The sequence below is a fragment of the Scomber scombrus genome, chromosome 23 (genome assembly GCF_963691925.1).
Source record: "Scomber scombrus chromosome 23, fScoSco1.1, whole genome shotgun sequence".
NCBI classification, from domain to species: domain Eukaryota; kingdom Metazoa; phylum Chordata; class Actinopteri; order Scombriformes; family Scombridae; genus Scomber; species Scomber scombrus.
The window spans coordinates 4,003,052-4,023,726 of NC_084992.1; the positions used below are offsets into that span (position 1 = coordinate 4,003,052).

Below are 20,675 nucleotides of genomic sequence, written 5' to 3' on the forward strand. Positions count from 1 at the left end.
CTTGCTATTTTTAACTTGTTGTTTTCATGCAGAATGACAGCACAAAGGTACATTTTTAAGTGGTGAAAATGGCGCCATCTTTTCCATTTTGAAACAGGGTTGCTCCCTTTCATGCTTTAGACACGTCCCACCATCTCAGTCTGAAGCTGACAATAGCTTACTAGAACCACATACTTTAGCTAAATTGTGCTAACAGGGCAGATATCAAAATCAATTTACATTAAACTTATGCAAAATTATGATGATAGTCCAACTCAGTATGAGTGTCACAGCCAAAAAGAGAAGTGGGTCAAACACCCACATAGCAGTAATCAAAGCAACTGTAAGTCTTCAAATGTCACTAATTGAGTAATAATTTCCAAAATGAACACCAGGGTTTTTTTGGAGGTGGCATTGACTTCCACAATAGCTGAAAAGCAGTTACATTTATTAATGTCAGAGCGACTCAGCAAAACATGAAGCTGGGGAAACCAGGTTACAGCATGGTGTTTAAAAAGCAGCACAATGGCAAACATCTGAAAATATGAGAGACATGCACAGCTTGGAGAATTTGGATCTACAAGTGTTCAGAGTGAATACTGAGTATGTGGACAAGTCAGGAACAGCACAACTCAGATTTTGACTTACAAATACAAATGTTGAGCTGCTTGTAAACGTCTACATAATGGTATTCTGGTAAAATGTTCTATAAATGATCTTTTACACTTCTGTTGTTGCATTTTAACAGTTTGCTTGTGATGTCTCTCTGCTACAGACATCTCAGAGAAGGAGAAGACTCAAGAAGATGACACCTCCGAGCCACCCTCTTCCTCTGCCGCTAACCACAACCTCCTCCATGTGGTCTATGCTCTCTATATTTTGTGCATGTTCATGTATTAAACAGCACTTTAAATTATAATTCCTGTGATGATATTTTGTGGAATGTATATTTGTACACTATAAACAGTAAAATCTTAAAATTGGTCAAGTGGAGAAGCAGAGTTTATATTCTCCTGCTCTTAGACTGTTTGCAGATGAATATCACATATTATATAAGGTCTGAAGTCACTGTGAATACAGATGAGTTCACTTCCTTTACAGGAATTGAAAACTTTTCTCTACTTTTACGCAGATAAAATTAAACATAGTAAATTAGATTTTAAGTTTGATTTCATCTGAGTTTATAGTTTTGATTTCAAAAGGTAAATTAAAGTTATTTTTGGCACTAATTTGAGTATTTCCAGTTCCAGCCAGAAACATACAGCTAACCTATAAGTTTTGTCATTTTTTCTACTTACATCTTGAAGTTATATTCGTAGCCACAGCATGCGGTGAGCATACTAAGTGAGAATTACATTTAGCTCTAAATAGGTCGTAAGAATGCATTAATGAGGTACAAAAGCCGAACACTGAACTACTGTAGCATCCTGTGCGGATCTGAAGCGAGCGCTGTGGTTGATTCAGTTCCTGAATACTGACTGATACTGAGACTGATAGGCAGGGTAAAGAGTCTGATAGAGAGAGAGAGAGTGGGGGTCGAGATGAGAGTAAAAGGTTAGTGCAGAGAAGAAAAAAAGAGAAAAAAAAGAGTGCAGTGGGTGGAGAGAGAAAGAGAGCACCAGAAGCAAGAACACAAACAAGAAGAGAAGAAAAAAAATTAAGAGAAGCAAAGGTGAACACGATACGCTACATGGCCAAAACCCTCCAAAACCATGATCATTCAACAGCCTCCTCGCTTGTAAGAAGTCTGGTCTGGCTGCAGAGATTTGTTCCTCTTTAGCCACAAGAGCTTTATTGATGTCTGTTTCTCGTAATTTCAGTTCACAGTCAGTAAAGTTCCTCCACACCAAACTGGGAAAACCATTTCTCCATGAGCCAAACAGGAAAGGTTTCCCCAAAAAACACTATTAACAAAAACACTATTATTTAAAATATTATTGTGTGTTGTGGTTTTAAGATGATCATTGACTCTAAAGGGGCCTACTGGACCAAATCATACACCATCTATGTAAATATCCATAACCACCATGATGTCACCAATTGGTTTGTCGGCTTCTGTTTTGAGGCCTCAAGGGAGGAGCTACCCAGGGTCCATGGTAATGACTTGTCAATCACAATGTAGCCACACCCTAAAACATACCCTACTTAAGGTCTATTTTATTCTAATTGGGACCATAATCTACTAAATGAACATCACGCTGCATTGGTGAAGACTTGAAACCAGTGATTAAGACCACAGACTCATTAGGAAAGTGTTTACTGAGGTTAAACAATCAACCTCAAGGCTCATTTTCTGATAGACTTCTATACAAACTTCTTTGTCACCCCCTGGTGGACATGAGAGAGAATGCAGGTTTTAGGATCTTTTGCATCGGCTTCACTTTTCAGACTGGGAGCTACCCGTGTGGTCTTTATTGACATTTACATACACTAACTGTCCAGTGCACGCTGAAATTAGAGTAGCAAACTATTGGAGATTTGTTCTACAGTGGAAATTAAATATTTTTGGGAGACTTCTTCCTAACACTGTTGCACTTGCAGGTTGCTTTGCCTTCGTCTTTCTGTCCAGTTCATTCCAAACCGGCTTTTCCGTGAGTTTTGAAACCTACCATCTTTCCTTCTAAGGCTGTTCTGACAACCTGGATTTTGGATGAACCCCTAACAAACTAGAAGGAGACCAGAGGCTCTGCAGGATGCTGTGGTCTCACTTTTGTTCCAGGAAGCCAGTCACTAACTCTGGATCCAGCCAAAGACCCCCAGACCATCACACTTCCTTCCCGAAGCTTTTATACAAATATGCATTTATACAATTACGGTTGGGACACCTTTGGGATTTGTGTGCATTTTTGATCCCTAAACAAGGCCTTTTCTATGACTGTGAAAATCATGTTTAAAGTAAAAAAAACAAAAACAAAACAAAAACTGGGCTGTTCTATTATGCAATACCATGGGGGAGGCTCTTTGGTCCTAAATGAATTCTGCATTGTGACAATGAGCCCAAACATCCAGCCAGAGTCATACAGAACTATCTTCAACAACAAGAGGAACAAGGAGTCCTGCAGCAGATGGTTTGGCTCTGATTTCAACATCATGGAGTCAGTCTGGGATTACATGATGAGGCATAAGCAGCTGAGACGCCAAAATCCACAGAAGAACAACTGTGGCAACTTCTCCAAGGTGCAGGAACAACCAACCTGCCAGGTACCTGAAAAACTTTGTGCATGCTTACCGAGGAGAACGGCTGTCTTAAGACAAAGCTGCTCACACTGAATATTGATTTGAGGTTTCTTGTGTTTACTGAACTTTGTTTGAAGTTAATTGATTAAAAAAAGAAGCTATGCACAGTACTGTATAGCAGACAGGGAGGGAAAGTTAAAAAAGAGTGGGTAGACAAAGTAGAAAGACAGAACAGGAGTGAGAGAGCTGCAGATAGAGAGAGGAGGTGAGGGGTGTGGGGAGGGGGCTGTTGAAAGGAAACAGAGTGCACAGGGAGGAAGAGAGCACAAGCACGAAGCAGAAAGCTCAAAGGCAAAGAAGTGAGAACAGACGTAGAGGAAGAGAGTCGTGGAAAAGGGAACAAAGTAAAGTGCCACGCTTATGGTTATACACCATTTTTAAGAAACCAAATTTGAGCAAGAGAAAGCGAGAGAGAGTGAGTTTATCAGTTGGTCACTATGAAGAAGTTGTGGAGTCGCCTCTGCTTCCTCGGTGAGTTCAACTCAAATGCAAACCTGTTCTGAACGCTGATTTCTGACTTGGTTTTGCATTTCTTTGTTTTCTATAGTTACGTTAAAGTGAGTACGATTTTCAATGAGTAAAAAAAAGCAGGAAAAGTAAAACGCAGATCAAGACTTTCACATTTGCTCACAATTCAAATTCAAAACATGCAAGGCTCATTTCAGACCATTTTGACACCTGCTTGACGTCGGTCCTGCAGATGCCTCGTGTTTTCCCTCCTAAACGCGTCGATTCAAAATGCAACGCTAAAATCTTTTGTACTGCTTTCACAGCAATTTCCTTATTCACCAAAACGTCCAAAGCCTTGATATAGTTTTAAATCTACACTTGCATGCATTTGAATGACTTTTACGGGTCATTTAAGGACATCTGTCATATGCATAAAGCAAAATGGTGAACAGTTACATTTCCTGCATTACTTTATTTGCTGCTAATACTTTTACTTACTTACTAGGATGTTTCATGCAGGACTTTTACTGGTAATATAGTATTTCTATACAGTAGTATTGTTACTTCTATATAAAATAAATATCTCAATACTTCTTCCACCACTGTCGTTAGCAAGGCCTCATTTAATGGCCAAAGTAATGCAGGTATTACCTTATTAATACATTTCTTTTAGTTCAATGTGAAACTGAATGTGTCCAAATACAGGAGATATTCCTTATTGTATGTGCATCAAGCAATCACTTGATCTATTCATTTCTTAAGTATGAGCTGTTAAGCTATGGGAAATATGAGACTGGGTGTAAATATATTAGTATTTTAGTTGCTGATATATATTTATGACTATATGACGTATAACATATGTAAGTATAATATATCAAAATAAGAACTGAATCAGATGATGGTGGTAGACAGATTAGCTTTAATTCACAGGCAACAACAGCACAAGTGTCAAAGATCAGAGTAGAGGGGATAAGTGAGTAAATATTTAATATATGCACTTGTACATGCTCTAATGTGTTATCAGTCTGTTGTACTTAACTGATTTTCTCTGCTCTCATTTTCACACCAGCTATTGCTTTGTTCACACATTGGAGAACTTGTTGCACTTAAGCGAGACAACAGCTTATCAGATGGACGTCAACAAGCTTGTTGTGTTGTCTTTATTGATGCACTTATGTTCCTTTAGCTCACAGTTAGCAGAAATCTGATTCATAAATATTCTAATCATTCTAATAAAGTGTTGGTGTCTATGTTGTATGTTAGAACTCCCTCCAGGCCTGTGTGGTTGTTTATATTGTGGTTGATTGACATCTCCTTCACTTTTGTCAGTTTGACTGCATTTGGACAACTTAAACCCTAAATCATTCTCAAAGCACACTGTGGCAGTGGTGGAAAGTAACTCAAGTACTGTACTTAAATACAATTTTGAGTATTTATACTTCCACTACATTTATTTGAGGGCAGTTACTTTTCAAATGCAGATTTGACACAATGGATAATATAACAAGCTTTTAAAATACAACACATTGTTAAAGATGAAACCAGTAAAGCAGTGTGTAGTCGGCTCACATTTCAGATGTCTATGAGTTGTTAACAGCTCCACCAAATAGTGATTTTTTTCCCTCTAAACGTCTCACATGGTTTCATTTCAATAAATGTTCAAATGATCCAATATTTCAGCAAAAATCAAAGATTAGAGAAAAAGTCCAAAAACTGAAAACACATTTGTGTATCAGATCTTAGTTTTTTCTTCTTTGCTCTCCCATTAATCATCTCACCACCTCTCACATTTATCTGCTGACCCTTTGGAGGGGCCCCACCCCTAGGTTGGGAACCACTGGACTAAACTAGCTAACTGTATATAAAGTAGTGTAAACTAGCTCCACCTCCAGCAGCTACAACAGTAACATGCTGCTCTAACACTGATGCTTCACTATTAATAATCTAATGATGTCATAATAATAATATATCAGTCAGAGGGACCAAACCACTACTTTACTGTAATACTGCATACTACATCACTCATAATACTGCAGTACTTTACTGTAATACTGCATACTACATCGCTCATAATACTGCAGTACTTTTACTGTAATACTGCATACTACATCACTCATAATACTGCAGTACTTTTACTGTAATACTGCATACTACATCACTATAATACTGCAGTACTTTTACTGTAATACTGCATACTACATCACTCATAATACTGCAGTACTTTTACTGTAATACTGCATACTACATCACTCATAATAATGCAGTACTTTTACTGTAATACTGCATACTACATCACTCATAATACTGCAGTACTTTTACTGTAATACTGCATACTACATCACTCATAATACTACTTTAACTGTAGTAGGACTTTTACTTGTAATGGAGTATTTTTATATTGCTGTATTGGTGCTTTTACTCGACTAAAGGACCTGAATACACAACTATTAAGATTTATATAATTTGAGATAATATAAGAGGAGCATTTTACAGGGATGTGAGTCCTTAAGAAGCAGAAATCATGATACAGATTTTGACTGAGCACAAGAAACGTCTGCATGTGTTTTGGACACTGATTGTTTTATTAGTTTAGCTTGTTTAATGTTATTTCATTACTCCTTTTCTCTCTCCATCTCAGTTCTAGCAGTATCGTCTGTTTCCAGAGGACAGGATGAAACTGTTACCCAAGCTACCGACTATGAAGATGCAGGTACATTTGAAAACTAATGTTTTATTGTGTTATGTGACATTGTGTCAACTATTAGATGGACTGTAAATCTGGTGGATGTGTTCGTGGTTCCCAATGGATGAATTGGTGTGTTAACTTGTGTTAATTTTTCATTATACTCAGGACTGTGGTTTTTGATCAAATACCCATTAGCTTCAGCTGTACTTCATGTTTAGTGCTAATGTTAGCATGCTAACACACTAAACTAAGAAGGTAAACATTAGGCCTTCAAACCAATGCATGTTAGCATGCTGACGTTATCATTAAGCTCAAAGCACCACTGTGCATAAGCCTTACAGAGCTGCTAGCATAGCTGTAGATTCTTAAGCTGTGTCCATAAATCAATACTAGACACTAATTCCAAGCATATATCGTCCACTATTCTCCCTCAATGTACTGCCACTGCACTCAGCTGCACAACATTAAACCTAATGGTGGATGATAGTGAAAACGCTCCAGGAACATATCAGGAAATAAAATGTAATCATAACAATTTTGGGAAAACATTTTGCTTGCAGCAGCTTTCAAAAGTCGCAATATGATTTTCCTTAGCAAGACGAAGATATTGCATCATTTCGTGTATACAAACGGTTAAGTATGTTTATCTCTTGACTATTTGTGTACTGACTGCAACACTATACAGAGTAGTACCAACGGTGTACAATCAGTATGTGGTAAGAACTGGCAGATAAAGCCTAGTTTAAACCACAGCAACCCCAATTAGTTGAAGGCAGCTTCGTATCTACATGCAGGGTGAGATAGAAGAAAGTGCAACGTAAAAGGTCTGACTACACTCATTGTCTTGTTTTTCATGTGAAAGGGATGTGAAAGACCGCTCATAGATATGACATCAGGAACTAAAGCTATAAATCTGTAGCTTCCACTGTACAGGCAGATTTTACTTCCTTTGCCTCGGGTAGTAGCATTTCTTGGGGCATTTTTGTGTCACTATTAGATGAGAGCTGAATCTTCATAGTCAGAAATAAGAAGTAGGACAACACTGTTCTTAAATTGTTTCATTAAAGTACCCAGATAATAAATCCAAAAAGGTCTTCCTCCATCAGAGCCCATAAAGCAAAGTTTAAGATTACAATTTGTTTTACTAACATAGAATAAATCACACGTACAAAGGTGGTTTTAGATGTGATTTGGTCTAAAAATTAGGTCAGTTGAGGGATGTGTTACTGTGACAACAACAACCTCAGTCTCGGCTGCAGCACAACAGGGATTTTTATGTATCTTAAGTGTTTATTGCTTGCTAAAATATTAATTTAAAATGTGATTAATGCATTCTTTTAAGACATCTTTGACGTCCCCTTTGGCCGGTCATTAAAGCCCCTAAAAAACTACTTTTCCAAGCTTCTTACTACCTGAGCACACTCATTTCTGCCCAAGTTATAGTTTTTGTGCCAGATTTCTTTGTATATTACGGTAATGTCTGTTCTTGTCTAACCTGTCCTGAACTGTCCTGTCCTAGCCTAGCCTGTCCTGTGTTGCATTGTGCAATATGTTGTGTGATGTCATGTCATCTCACACATTCGCATCTGTTGTCACAGTTACTTCGTAGTGTCTCTGCAAAGGCAGCGGTGCCACCACATCCTGTGTCTGACTCGTTTTAACGCTGTTTAAAAGGCTGATGGAGACGCTCCCGACTGATTCTTTGTGTCTATTGTCTGATACAGATTCCACTGCCTCCACGACTGCTACCCTACCAGTGTCGCCGAATGGAACTGAAAATAGTTTCACCAACTTCACGTCTTCCGAATCCCCTGATATCCATACATTAGTGGAAACAACAGATCCAGTAACCAACCAAACTAACTCTACGGTAACAGCCTCTGTACCTGCAGCCTCACAAAGAGTTTTTCTCACATCTCATAGTGCAACAAAGCAATGACAGGATTGGAAATTAATGTTTAGGAATTAAAATATCAGTATCTTTTTTTCTCATCACTGAACATCTCAGGCAATGATTGTCCTCAGTTCTCACTACTAAGCAATGAAAATCAACTATTGGAGGATTAAAAGCTGGCTCACATACAACTTGCCCCCTTTATTTCTATTAATTTATTATTATGCATTACATTTTGTCAGAGGTCACATAAACAGTACATGTACCTTACTGACTGATATCTATCCAATCAGCATCAACAGCAACATTGGAGAAGCCTCTAAGTTAAAGGGGATGTATCATGCACATCCCGGGGCTGTACTGGACTATCTTTGCATGGTTTACAATTAAAACTCCTTATACTGGCTCTTTATGTAGCCCCTCAGTTCAGCTTCTGTCTGAAACAGGCCATTTTAGCTCATGTCTCTTTAAGGCTGTTGATGTGGGCTCATCAGGCAGAGCGGCCTTAAAGAGACAGGAGCTAAAAACGGCCTGTCTCTGTTCTGATTGGTCAGCTTCAGGAAGTTGCATCCATGCAGGTATCCAGGAAACCAAACCAATAAAAACAAACTATAGTAGTAGGATCTCACAGATTTCAACTTTTCATATCTGAAATATGAGGGTAGACATCATGAACACCACATGGACAAACCTTAGCAACCATCTTTGTAACCAAGGCTCCAGAAAAGACATAAGATACATGATATGTTCCCTTAAGCTGTCAGTCAATCAGAGGCCTTCACAGTCATTCAGTTTAATTAAGACTGTGCAGATTCATAAACTGCATTTTAACTAAATGATGTGAAGCTTTAAAAGATGAGCTGTTATTCCCTTCTGATGTTGTTTTCAGGCAGAAGAAGAAACAGCTATACGTGGGAATTCCTCTGCAGAGGAAGGATCCGGTACATCACCACCTATGACTACCTCAACCGAACAGCCAGTGAGCGAGACTGATAATGACGATGCTCCTGCGTGGACGACCGTCACCCCAGGTAAAGCATCTCACTGGCGCGGATGCAAAAGACATATTTGCGTGCTACACCTCAGTTTGTCTTCCTGTGTCAAACCACAACTATCACATGCTCATATTCTCTGTAGCTGTTAGCTGCCCCCCCCCCCCACACACACACACACACACAGATAAAGAATAAATGGTGAATCATCAGGTTGAGTTTTTTCATACAGCTGATACTTGGGTGACCTGTGACCTTAGTAATTCAAAAGATATCAAACAGACTTTTTTCTAAATATTTTGGCCTTTTAATTAGTCTCATATCTCTCTGTAAGTTAATGTAGATAGTATACGGAAATCAATAATCATTTTTAATATTTTGAAAGGAGAAACAAGCTATGCTTTGGTAAAATAATCAAATTTGAGATGTGTTAATCTTATAGGACAATATGCTATCTAACAAAGTATTTCTAATGTTGCACTTTATATTGAAAGATCATCAGAGATTAGTGCATTAGTGCATTGTTTAACTTTTCAAATTTAAAAACAAAGCTTCAAATAAATGTAACAGTTTGTAGGACATACTGATGATCTAGTGGTAAAGACGAGGACCTTCGCTGTCAAAGCTTCTCTCTTTCTTTGTTTCCTGACTGTTTCTTTATTGTCATTCTCAAACCTGTACAAACGTTAAAGACATGAGGTCTGATGTGTGGTTAAGATACAAGCTGGTGGAGCGCCCTTGTAGCCGAGCGGTTACAGCTCATGCATCGTCACTTGTTTCGAGTCGAGCAAGAGACCTTTTACTGCATGTCAAAGTCATTTCTTTCCTTCCTTATTTCCTGTCAGCCTCTTTGCCACCAACTGTCCGAGAAGAAAAAGCCCCCACCCCCACAACAAAAGATACAAGATGGTATAGACCGCTTAAAATGATCATGCCACCATCAGCAACATCTTTGTTGGATAGCAAAAATGTAGATATAGAAAAAAACAGACAAGTATTGAATGTTGTGGACAGATTGAGGAAGAGTGCCTTAGGTTAGGTTTATTGTGAAATGTCTCTAAAGTACCTGGACTGAATCAAATACAGGCAAATATCCTGTATGGGTTAGTGCTGCACCATTAATCTAATCACAATCATAATTGTCAGCCTGTGCAATTATATAACGACAAAAGACTGCGATTTTTATTGCATATTTTACAAATGTGCACGTGAGTCAGATATTATTCTTAATCAGTGCATTAGGGTCCAGAGTTTGGGACATAGACTTCACCTTGATATTGGTAAGTTAGATTGATTTGACGTTTTTAACATTGTGTATTAACTTGCTTTCTCTTAAGAAAATCAGCTATTTATTATATTTATTAGAGGAATATAACATTAAGAAAACAGTGGTGATATAACCAATATAGTATTAATTAACAGGGCTAATAGTAATATAACCACAGTTTTCTTAATGTGTGCAAATTAAACTTACCTTAATACCATTTTGATACCATTTTGTTTAATATATTGCAATCACAACATGACTTCAACCAAATCGTGCAGCCCTAGTATGGGTCACCAGTACAAATGCATACATGACTTTTCATTACATATGAACTTTACTTGAATCCTTCTGTTCAGTACAGTTGAGTAAATTATTTTTATGTTGGCCTTGAATTGAATAGATCAGTAGTTCTCAAACTTTTTGGCAAACCCCTAAACTGACAAATTAGATCACGGACCTCCCATTTGATTAGATTTTGTTCCTTTTCAACGTTTTGTTACAGAAAGTGTATGAAGATCATTACCAAAACACTCATACATGCAGTTAATGTTACTTATGGATAGATTTATATAAGGAACATAAATGATTTCCCTTTCTGCTGGGGTCCCCTGGGAACCCTCTCAAAGACCCCTGGGAGTCCCCCGACCCCACTTTGAATATATAATATAGTAGATGTGGACTAAGGAATTGTAGTGTGAGGTAATAAAGTGTAAATGTGGATGTTTATTTTAAAAAGAAAGAACAAAAATAAGGTCTAATTTTTAACAATAGTGTTTGTTTGTCTGCACTTCTTTGTTGTTTTGTTGTTTGAGTGTTTCCCTGCTTTTGGTTTCATTTGAGTTTTATTTCTAATTAATATCTGTTTTCTATGTCTACTCTATTTTAACTCTTGGATTTGACCTGAAGAAGGTTTGAAAGTTAGACTGATATTGGAAACTTAAAATGTGTCTTTTGCTTCTGCTCTCCACTAGGGGGAGACATTGATTAAATCATTATATCATTAATGAACCTCTCTGTGCTGAATGCTAACCACCTGTCTCTGTCTTTAGTCAAAATTGAAGACGGGGGTAGTTCGTCCTGGGGTAAGGATATTGTATTATTATTATTATATGTATGATTTATTCTGACAAACAAGCTATTCCGTTGTGCATTTTTCATTATTTTCTTATTGTTTATAAATATAATTTTACAAACACTTGTTTTTTAAATTATATGATATGGAAGCACTAGAATTTAAAGAAAATATCTAAAAGAAAACATGAAGAAAAACATATAACATAAGTATATAACATAAGAAAACATGTTTTTCTTGTAATTACAGTATTACCGACATCTGATCCTTGTACTTAGGATACAGATTTTGTAATTTTGAGATACTAGGACAGAATTACAATATATGAAAACATAATAAAAGTATGAATAAATAGATAAAAATGAATGTGGTGGCTTCCCCTTGGTTAAAATAATGAAATAAAATATAAATGACATTTTTAATTAAATTATTAAACCTAAATTTACTGAATGTTATTTCATCATCCTGATTATTATTTTTTAGGTTTCATTTAAGTTCATTATTGTTTTAATTTTTCCCCAGTAAGACTCCATACTTCCTTACTGCAAATGCATGTATAACTAACATTTAACTATAAAAATGATATTCATCTATACCTCTCTAAACCTCTATACATCTATATTCCCTGGTCAATTCATTAAGTGATAATACATTTGTCAGTTAATCTATTGATTAATGCGGTGGTACAAATGAGCCCCCATATCCTACTACCACTGCTGATAAAACTGAAACATCTCTCTCTCTCTCTCTCTCTGTGTTTCTGTCTTTAGGTTATGTGATCCTGGTGTTCATCGTCCTGGCGATCATTATTCTGTGTGTCATCCTCTTGTTTCTCCGAAAAATCTCCAGGGTAAGAGAAAGACGCAGGAGGAATTTCCCTTTAAAACAACTCCTCATTGTACCGCGTTACTGTAAAATACAAGCAAATATGAACATTTTGAATTTAAGGGAGTTAAGTGATGCTCTTCTGTTGCATTTTTGTCATCACTGACCTGCTTGTTTTTTTTGTTCAGTCGTATTCATTTGACCTCCAGCGCCCGAGTCCCGCCAACCATGGCAACGAACCAATAGGCACCTTTGAACCAGTCTACCTGGATGACTTGGGTCTGTTTATCTGTGTGTGTGTGTGTGTGTGTGTGTGTGTGTGTTTACGTTTGAATTAACATGACTATGTATAAGAATATCCTGATATGTGTAATAATGTGTGTGTTTGTGTGTGGTAATATAGATCATACAGGCCCTACAGACCTGGTGACCAACAATGACTATTCACCTCCTCCAGTCACCAACGGCACAACTGTACAGTTGGAGGACAAGGAGTCCAGCGGAGAGAGCGGTACAAAAATCAAATGTCTAATATTAACAGACAGAAACAAGCAGCAATTAATAAAGCTTGAGATTGGGAGTATCTCAAAGTGCAATTTCAACGACGAATGCAGCCTCAAACAAATCACTCGCAATCCCATTCAAGAATTATTTTTCAACCGGTCATTATGGACTCAATCACTAAATGTGGCACTGAATTTCTTCACAAGAAAAAAATAAATAAAAAATTGGGTCCAGCTGGCCCAGAAAGTGACCTCAAATCTACAAACGGGAAGAAAAGATGGAAAGAGTACACACACGAGTTTGTGTGTCCTTTGTTTTGCCATTCACTTCCTTTTTACTGCAGATTTTCAGTTGATTTGTTGTAAACATTTTTTACTATTGTTGTCATTAGTGCTGGGTATCAGTACTCAACACCTTTTAGGTATCAACCGAAATAAATCTATACCAAGTAGTATCGAAGCGTCTCCGGTCAAATGATACCTGCGATAGATCCTTTTTGCACCGAGAGCTACAAAAATATGACTATTTGTATGGACTTGCTCACAGCCAATCAACACAAGCGTTCTTGGATTTAATGCAACATGTGATTGACCCACTGCCACAGCAGCTACAACCCGTCTGTGGAGGCATTTTAATGCTTCTATTCACATGATGGGTATTGAATGAAGTACTCAATTGTTATTGGTATCACTTTAAGGGTACTTGGATAGGTGCTGGTATTTAAATTTTTTAAACAATACCCAGTTGTCATAAAGCTTTTTACAAAGACGTTCAGTTGCGCAACCTACATAAGTTCATGATTGCAAGCTATTAAAAATTATGACTTATGGTTGGACCTCTGGCCGAGATGACAAACATAGGAAAATGGTCCTCAAGTTGAAAATACTGTTGCACACTGAAACTAAACATTGTCTTACCTTTCCATCTCTATCGTTTGGTCCCCTCTGTTACTCCCTACAGTTCTGCAGGAACAAGAAGCCAACGGTTTGGAGACTGTGTCCATCGGTAACAACAGCCCCTCAGCTGAAACCCCATTGGAGTTGGGGAGTAGCACTGTATTCTTCGATGCGGTCGGGGAGGAGCAGCAAAACGAAAACAACAACAACCCATGTGAGACAGTGTGTATAGATATACACAATACAATGGAGCCCAGCAGGTGTGATGACAAAAAGAAACTTAATTTGTGCTCTTAAATTAATAATTTGCATTGTTGAATGAATAATTTGTGCTCACAAATGAACAGAACAGTGGTAACATTTTAACATATGAATAAAGGATGTCAAAGATAACATATCCTTGTAGCTCAAACTGAAATCAAACTGCGTTAAAGGATTGGCTGACAAGGTTTCCATTTCCAAATGAACATTTAAATAGTTTTTTCTTGCTGTAATCATTCCTCCTGTTCATACTGACCATTGGAAGATCCCCTAATAATGCACTTACAATGAAAGTGAAGGGGAACAAAATCCAAAGTCCTCCTTCTGTACATACATGTATTTAATAGTTTATCTGAAGCTAATATGAAGCTTCAGCCATCCAAATGAGTCAAATGACGTACAGGTTTCAACGTTACAGTCTGTTTAGTACTCAACTTAAGTCTTTTTGTTACCATACTTCCACCACAGCTCAACAGGGAAACACAAAGAGGGAATTTGATGCTAAAAAGACTGTAAATGTGGCAGATATCCACTTGATATGACTAACTCAGACTGCTGAGGCCTCATATAAGCTTCAGATACATTGTCAAATCTATCCTTTAAACCCAAATTTGCATAAAATATTCCATGCTTTGACAACTTCCACTGTTTATTTTGTGCTGCATTAGGGTAATAATGTGGCATTTGCATAGCTAACTAGCAGCCAAAACTGGCCAGTAAAGCATGAAACATCTGAAGTAACAACAATTACAACTGTATTAAAGATTGTTAGAAAAGGACGAGGACTATTACATAAAATAATTCAGCGTTTGTAGGCACATCAACACCAAATCACTCACTTACCTTACCACTTGTAATTTCAGTTACTGCTGTTTCTCTCCATGTGAGATTGCACAAATTAGTAATCAGGTTCTTAAATTACTTACAAATCATTGTTTTTACTTGTGACACCTTTCAGGCTCCATAGGTACTCTATAACATTTTGAGAAATACATTTGTTTGCTGGCTTTGTGTTTAGCCTAGCTTAGCCCAACCACTGAAAAAGGGGAACTGCTACAGTCTTTACATTTTATTTCATGTGTTATCTAGTAGGCTAATCACAGTACATCCAAAAAAAGAGGAGCAGGACGCACTAACAGGGTTGCTAAACAAACAACAACCAAAGTTAGCCATCAGAAAATCTAACTTCTAGCAATTAAATGTCTACCTACCTCTGACCAGAGCACATAGTAGGAGCAAGAAAGGTAGAACAAGGCCAACCAGGTGTCTTAAATGATCTAGATGTGATCAGGAGATGGGTTAAAGGAGGAGTCATACCTGGGGCTGCGTTCAAGACCTATGGTTAAGGGAGCATTAGCATTCCCCACCACATGTGCAAAGCTAGCAACCTCAGTGATGACAGGACTTCTGAAATGACTGTCTGTGGTTGCACTGCAAAACGAGCGTACTCAAAACAATCCAACATAATCTTTGAGCTAGTGAAACTCACCATCATCATTTTAAGCAAATAAAGTAAGCAAAAAATGTCTATATAGTTGTTCTTTAAACTACCATAGTAATTGAGCCACTATCAAACCTAATGTAACCTTAAACTAGGGCCTCATATAACCAGAAAACTGTCAGAAATTGAAGTTAATGCTTGAAATGATATTATTTGTCGTTAAAATCAACTCATTTTATGAGTTTATGAGTTGTGGTGTCCTAACCAGTACCTTTTTTAATTGGCCCAGTTAAGGAATGAATATCTTCTAACACTTTAGTTGTGATCTGATTCTCATAATAGAGATAGCACACTCACACACAAATTACTTAGTTTTTGCGAGCTTGAGCTGAAAAATAGACCGAATACCATGCTCAGTTACCTCAAATCAAGTCTAATACCCACCTAGACTATTTAACATTTTTATGAGATTGTTTTTTCTGAGAAAAAATATGACCAAAATAAGTTATCTTTCTTTAAAATGTAAATATCACACTTTTGGAGCTGTTAGCACCTTTGATAAAGCTGTGCTAGCTGTACCCTCCCATTTGTCATTTGTGTTAAGCTAACGTTAGGCCAAAGAAGTCATAACATTTCATCAATTTTGTCTTTTAAACTGCCAGAAAAAGAGTCAAGAAGGGGAACAAGTGTATTTCGTGTATTTTGGGATAAAACATTTTTTTAAAATATAAATATAAAGACTCAAACTGTCCTCTTCTTTTTTCTTCTTCTTTCGTTAGCGATTTGTTCCAGTGACCCATTTGTTGAGATAAACCTGGATGGCCCGGCCTGGAGCAACCAGCTACTCACCTCTCCTGAAGTTCCCTCCTCCGTCCTCCCTTTCTCTCCTTTCTCCTTCTCCCCTTCTTCTTAGTTCCTTCATTGATGACACCGACATCAACACAGAGGCAGCTACAGTGTCTTTTGTAAATCCACAAAGATTTCTCTCTTGTTTCCAGTTAGCAGGGATTATCTGTCAATGACCGCTGTATAAATCTCAACCAAAAAGGCTGTAAACATAAAGCTAGCTAAGGGTTTTTTTTTCTTGTGATGTGTTTTACTGTCAAACTGAACTGTCTGATAAGATAATTTTTTTTTACCCAAATTGATGTTACTGGCTGAATGATTCAGCGTTCTGAATCTTGCAGCCAGTAACATCTTTAGCATTAGCAACTCCTACACCCTAAATCAGTGCTTCTCAAACTTTTTCATCAAGTACCCCTAAACTGTCACAAATCAAACCTACAACTCGCAGTAGCCTCGTGATAATTAATGAGGAGCCTGAGTTTTTGCTGGTCTTAACCATAAGTACCGCAGCACTTTTTATAAGCACTGTTACTCAAACTATATGCTATCTAAAGGCTGTTTCCTGTATGTCTGTGGTACATCTGTGACACAATCCAGCACAGCTAGAGAGCCAAAGTTGCTGTAAGTACGTTCTCTATATTAAATAACATCATTGAACAAGTTTTTTTTTCCAGTATTATTTCAAATGTTGTAAAAGTCATAGTCATACAATTTTAAATCGTACTTTTGTCAGATAATGTCTTTGTGTATAGAAAGTGAAATGCCAAGTTTTCTTTTTTTTTTAAGTTACCAATTATGTGTTATGATTTTTTTTTTTTTTGGGGGGGGGGGGGGGGATGCTGCAAAAGAATTAAAGCAAAAAGTTAGTAGCTGTTATTTAAGGCTTATTCAGGTAAGCCTTTGCATCAAACTGACACACATGTAACTATTTTTGGTGATACATGAAATAATTCAAAGTTTACTTTTACTTGGTTGTAAACAGCCATAATGACTACAAAAAGTTTTCACTTGAATTTTAATCAAACTGTTTTGTCAAACTAATCTTCATTGGGAGTTGTTACTATATTCATAAGTGTAGTTTGTGTTGCAGCTTTTGTACATTTTGTAATAATTCTTAATTAAATCTTTTTTTTTTATATAACTTTAACTGTGCATTACTATTATTCCTCTCTTTTAAAAAAAAAAAAAAAAAAAAATTATTGGCACACACAGTACAATTCATCAGAACTACATCAACTACAACAAAAGTGTTACACAAGCAAACAATATCTTTACTATTTTAATAAAGTAATACAAATGTTGGCTGCCATTTATACTTCATAAATGTGCTGTTAAATCAAGATGTGAATCATTGTATCTGGTGATTTACCTAAACTGCAGTGAACAAACACACATCTTGGTTCAGGATACTGAAAGCGGCATCTTTTGGGTCAATTGGTCATAAGATTTATCCAGAAGCCTGGTTCTGATCAGTACATGCATTATCGCTTGGTACACAAACATTATCTCTTGTGTTTTTTTAAATGCCGTCTGCTGAGAATTTGTACTTGAAGTGAAATAAGCACTTCATTATGAACATTTAAATAACATCAGTGACCAGTGACAGCAAGTATAATTGTTTAGATTTATTGATATGACACAAAACATAGAAACATTACAAAAAATATTGCTCATTCCTTGTCACGTGATTAATGAATCACTTGCGTGGTGGAAGTAGAGTGGAGCTGGTATTCTGAAGGGAAATGAAACATGGCAGAGGTGGAAAAAACAGTTCGACCAAAATCTTCTGGGAGTGTGGGAGCACCTCACACTACATAAAACTACTACTGCTTTACAGTAGTTGATTGACAAGATGATAATGTGACAGAACATGTGACACAATAAAGAAGGAATTAAAAAAACAAAGAACAAATTAAAAGACAAAATTTGAGACCAATGCACACAAGAGAAAATAAAAATCTTTAAAATAAGTTAAAAAAATAAGTACATAAATAAAATAATAATTTTTTTAAAAAAAAGTAAAATAAGAGAGAAAAGAGAAAGGGTTTGTTAAAAGTTAGATTAAAAACTAGTGCATTTTTGATCTGATTCATTATTCATTCATTCGTCATTTAAAACTAATCAGATTAATAGATTCAAATAATATAGTCCTATTTAGTATAAACAAGTGTAAACAAAATACATTTTCACAGTACCAACCAAAGCTTGGTATAGTTCAACGTTCTTTCAGCCAGTAATACAAAAATTACCACTGATTCTTAGCCAGAAGTTATTGCTTTCAAAAATAAGCAATACATTCATTTGGTTCTCTCCTCCTAAATGCAGTTTAATGCACCAGGATATGTGTTCAAAAGCATAGCCACCAAAGTTCCACCTTTGGAATGTGCCCTACGTCACATTGCTTGTTGTCCAGACAAGTTTATTAAGGAATGATGTCAGACGACAGCTTGAAACAAGTGGTTGTTGTTTCCAAATCTAACCAAACTTTAGTCAACACAGCTGTTGAGTCAGACTAGAGGCAAGGAAACCTTATAGTTCAATTGTCTTGATGGAGATATAGTCCAATACTGCATTTAATGAAACCACTGTCGAGATTTCGGTCAATTTATTTTTGTGAAGTTGAGGTGATGTATTGCATTGGATTGCTGGACTTTGGCGTATGTGTGTGGCTTTTTAAAGTGTCTGTTGGCCATTATCACTCCTTTGGTTATTCAATTTCCTTACAAGCTAGTCAACAGCTATATCTGTCTGGCATTAGATTGTGGATAGGCAGTGTACACAGTAGGATGGTTCTCTGAAACATCTTGGTGCTGGACACAAGATAGATGAGACCGGTGAGACTGAACCAAACAGTAAATGAGCCATAAGTCCAAAACAAAGAGTTAAAAGAAAATAAAAAACTGTAGTGCCGCAGAGTTGTGATGATTCTTTGTGAGGTAATGGTTAGCAAAACTGGCATGATGCACTTTACCAATGGCTGGTATGTGGGACAGTGCAGAACCTGAGAAGTCCATCATCCCTGCTTCCCATCATATTGTTGTTGTCCATTTTCCATTATGGATGGGGACGCAATTTCTTGAGGATTCATATTCTGGAGTTCAAAAGCTTCTCCAGTCTGTTTTTTCTCTGTATGAGTGATAGATAAAATTAAAAGCAGAGAACAAGAGCTGCCAAATGTATAAACACACATGCAACCATTCCAGTAAAAATGGAGAGCATACATACCTCTTCGTTTTTTACGCCTCCTTGCTGTAAATAAGTGCACAGCTCCAATAACAACTAAAACAATGACTCCAATTCCAACTCCAGTTCCAATTACAGCTCCAACTACAGCTTGAATTACAGCTACAGATACAGCTCCATCTACAGCTTCAACTACAGCTTCAACTACAGATTCAACTACAGCTCTAACTACAGCTCCAACTACATCTTTAACCACAGCTCCAACTCTATCGCCAATCAATAGATCCTCTGGTGGTGGTGAGGCAGTGGAGGCACCTGGATGAAGATAGCACAGCAGTGTTAATATCTGAGAGATCAACTCAGTACAGGTGGACAACCACAGCAAGAATATTTACACCAGTTCACCAAATGTAGAAAATTAGAAAAATTGTAGATAATTCTCACAATAAATCCTGTAATTCATATTTTTTGCAGCAATAAGCAGCAATACATATTACAGATTTTGACCCACTGGTCAGGGGTTGAGTTCGGGGATGATTTTGGGGCCAAGGCAAACTCATCGGGCTTCCTTTGTGCCTTATTATGACTCTTTCTCTAATTGAGAATGTTGGCTATGGTGGTAGAAGAAGTACCCTACTCTAAACTTTAAACTATTTATGTCACACTAAACATAGACTGTTAAAAGTAAAAGTGCTGCATTCAAAAATGTAGATATACAGAAGTATTATTAGCATGATGTACTCACATTTACTTAATGTCTATTCAAGGTAGAACTCATTTTAACAACTTTACATACTGCTGGATAGTCATACTAATATTAACACATCATATTTTATTTGATGATCGTATATAGTAACCAGTGACTAGCTGTCAGATACACACTGCGCTTCAATCTGAGATAGAGGGAACTGAATCCCTCCTAGTAGAAGTGGAGTATAATACTACTGAACCAGCCTGTGAGAAAAAGAAAACAAAAGAAAAACACTACTACTACTTGAAATTTAAAAATATATATGTTATGCTTATATTTATAATGCACTAGATTTGTGAATTAAGATTTTTGATAGAAAATATTTGAACTGATAAAAAAAATAAGTATCATTATAGACCAGGGGTGCCACCAGGGATTTTGAGCTAAATGA

The 20,675-nt window shown here is 36.9% G+C and overlaps 1 protein-coding gene across 2 annotated transcripts; it reads left to right on the top strand.

Annotated features, from left to right (window-relative positions):
- The first annotated feature begins 3,506 nt into the window (after window positions 1–3,506).
- Window positions 3,507–16,701, top strand: LOC134005952 (uncharacterized). 2 transcript variants are annotated; one of them, XM_062444996.1, is made up of 10 exons: window positions 3,507–3,687; window positions 6,305–6,376; window positions 8,077–8,222; window positions 9,136–9,277; window positions 11,555–11,587; window positions 12,348–12,427; window positions 12,591–12,681; window positions 12,806–12,913; window positions 13,867–14,016; window positions 16,284–16,701. In XM_062444996.1, exons 1-10 carry the CDS (start codon window positions 3,654–3,656, stop codon window positions 16,415–16,417), a joined length of 990 nt encoding a protein of 329 aa, XP_062300980.1. In that variant the 5' UTR covers window positions 3,507–3,653; the 3' UTR covers window positions 16,418–16,701. The 2 variants fall into 2 exon arrangements, with proteins under 2 accessions (XP_062300980.1, XP_062300981.1); XM_062444997.1 differs by having other exon boundaries at window positions 13,867–14,062; window positions 16,284–16,398.
- The last annotated feature ends 3,974 nt before the right edge of the window (window positions 16,702–20,675 follow it).

Bases quoted from the DNA above. Each gene is read 5' to 3' on its own strand.
- LOC134005952 (XM_062444996.1), top strand. From the start codon at position 3,654: ATGAAGAAGTTGTGGAGTCGCCTCTGCTTCCTCG. The intron at 8,223-9,135 runs GTAACAGCCTCT...TGTTGTTTTCAG, and splicing joins CCAACCAAACTAACTCTACG to GCAGAAGAAGAAACAGCTAT. The intron at 12,428-12,590 runs GTAAGAGAAAGA...TTTTTTGTTCAG, and splicing joins TTCTCCGAAAAATCTCCAGG to TCGTATTCATTTGACCTCCA.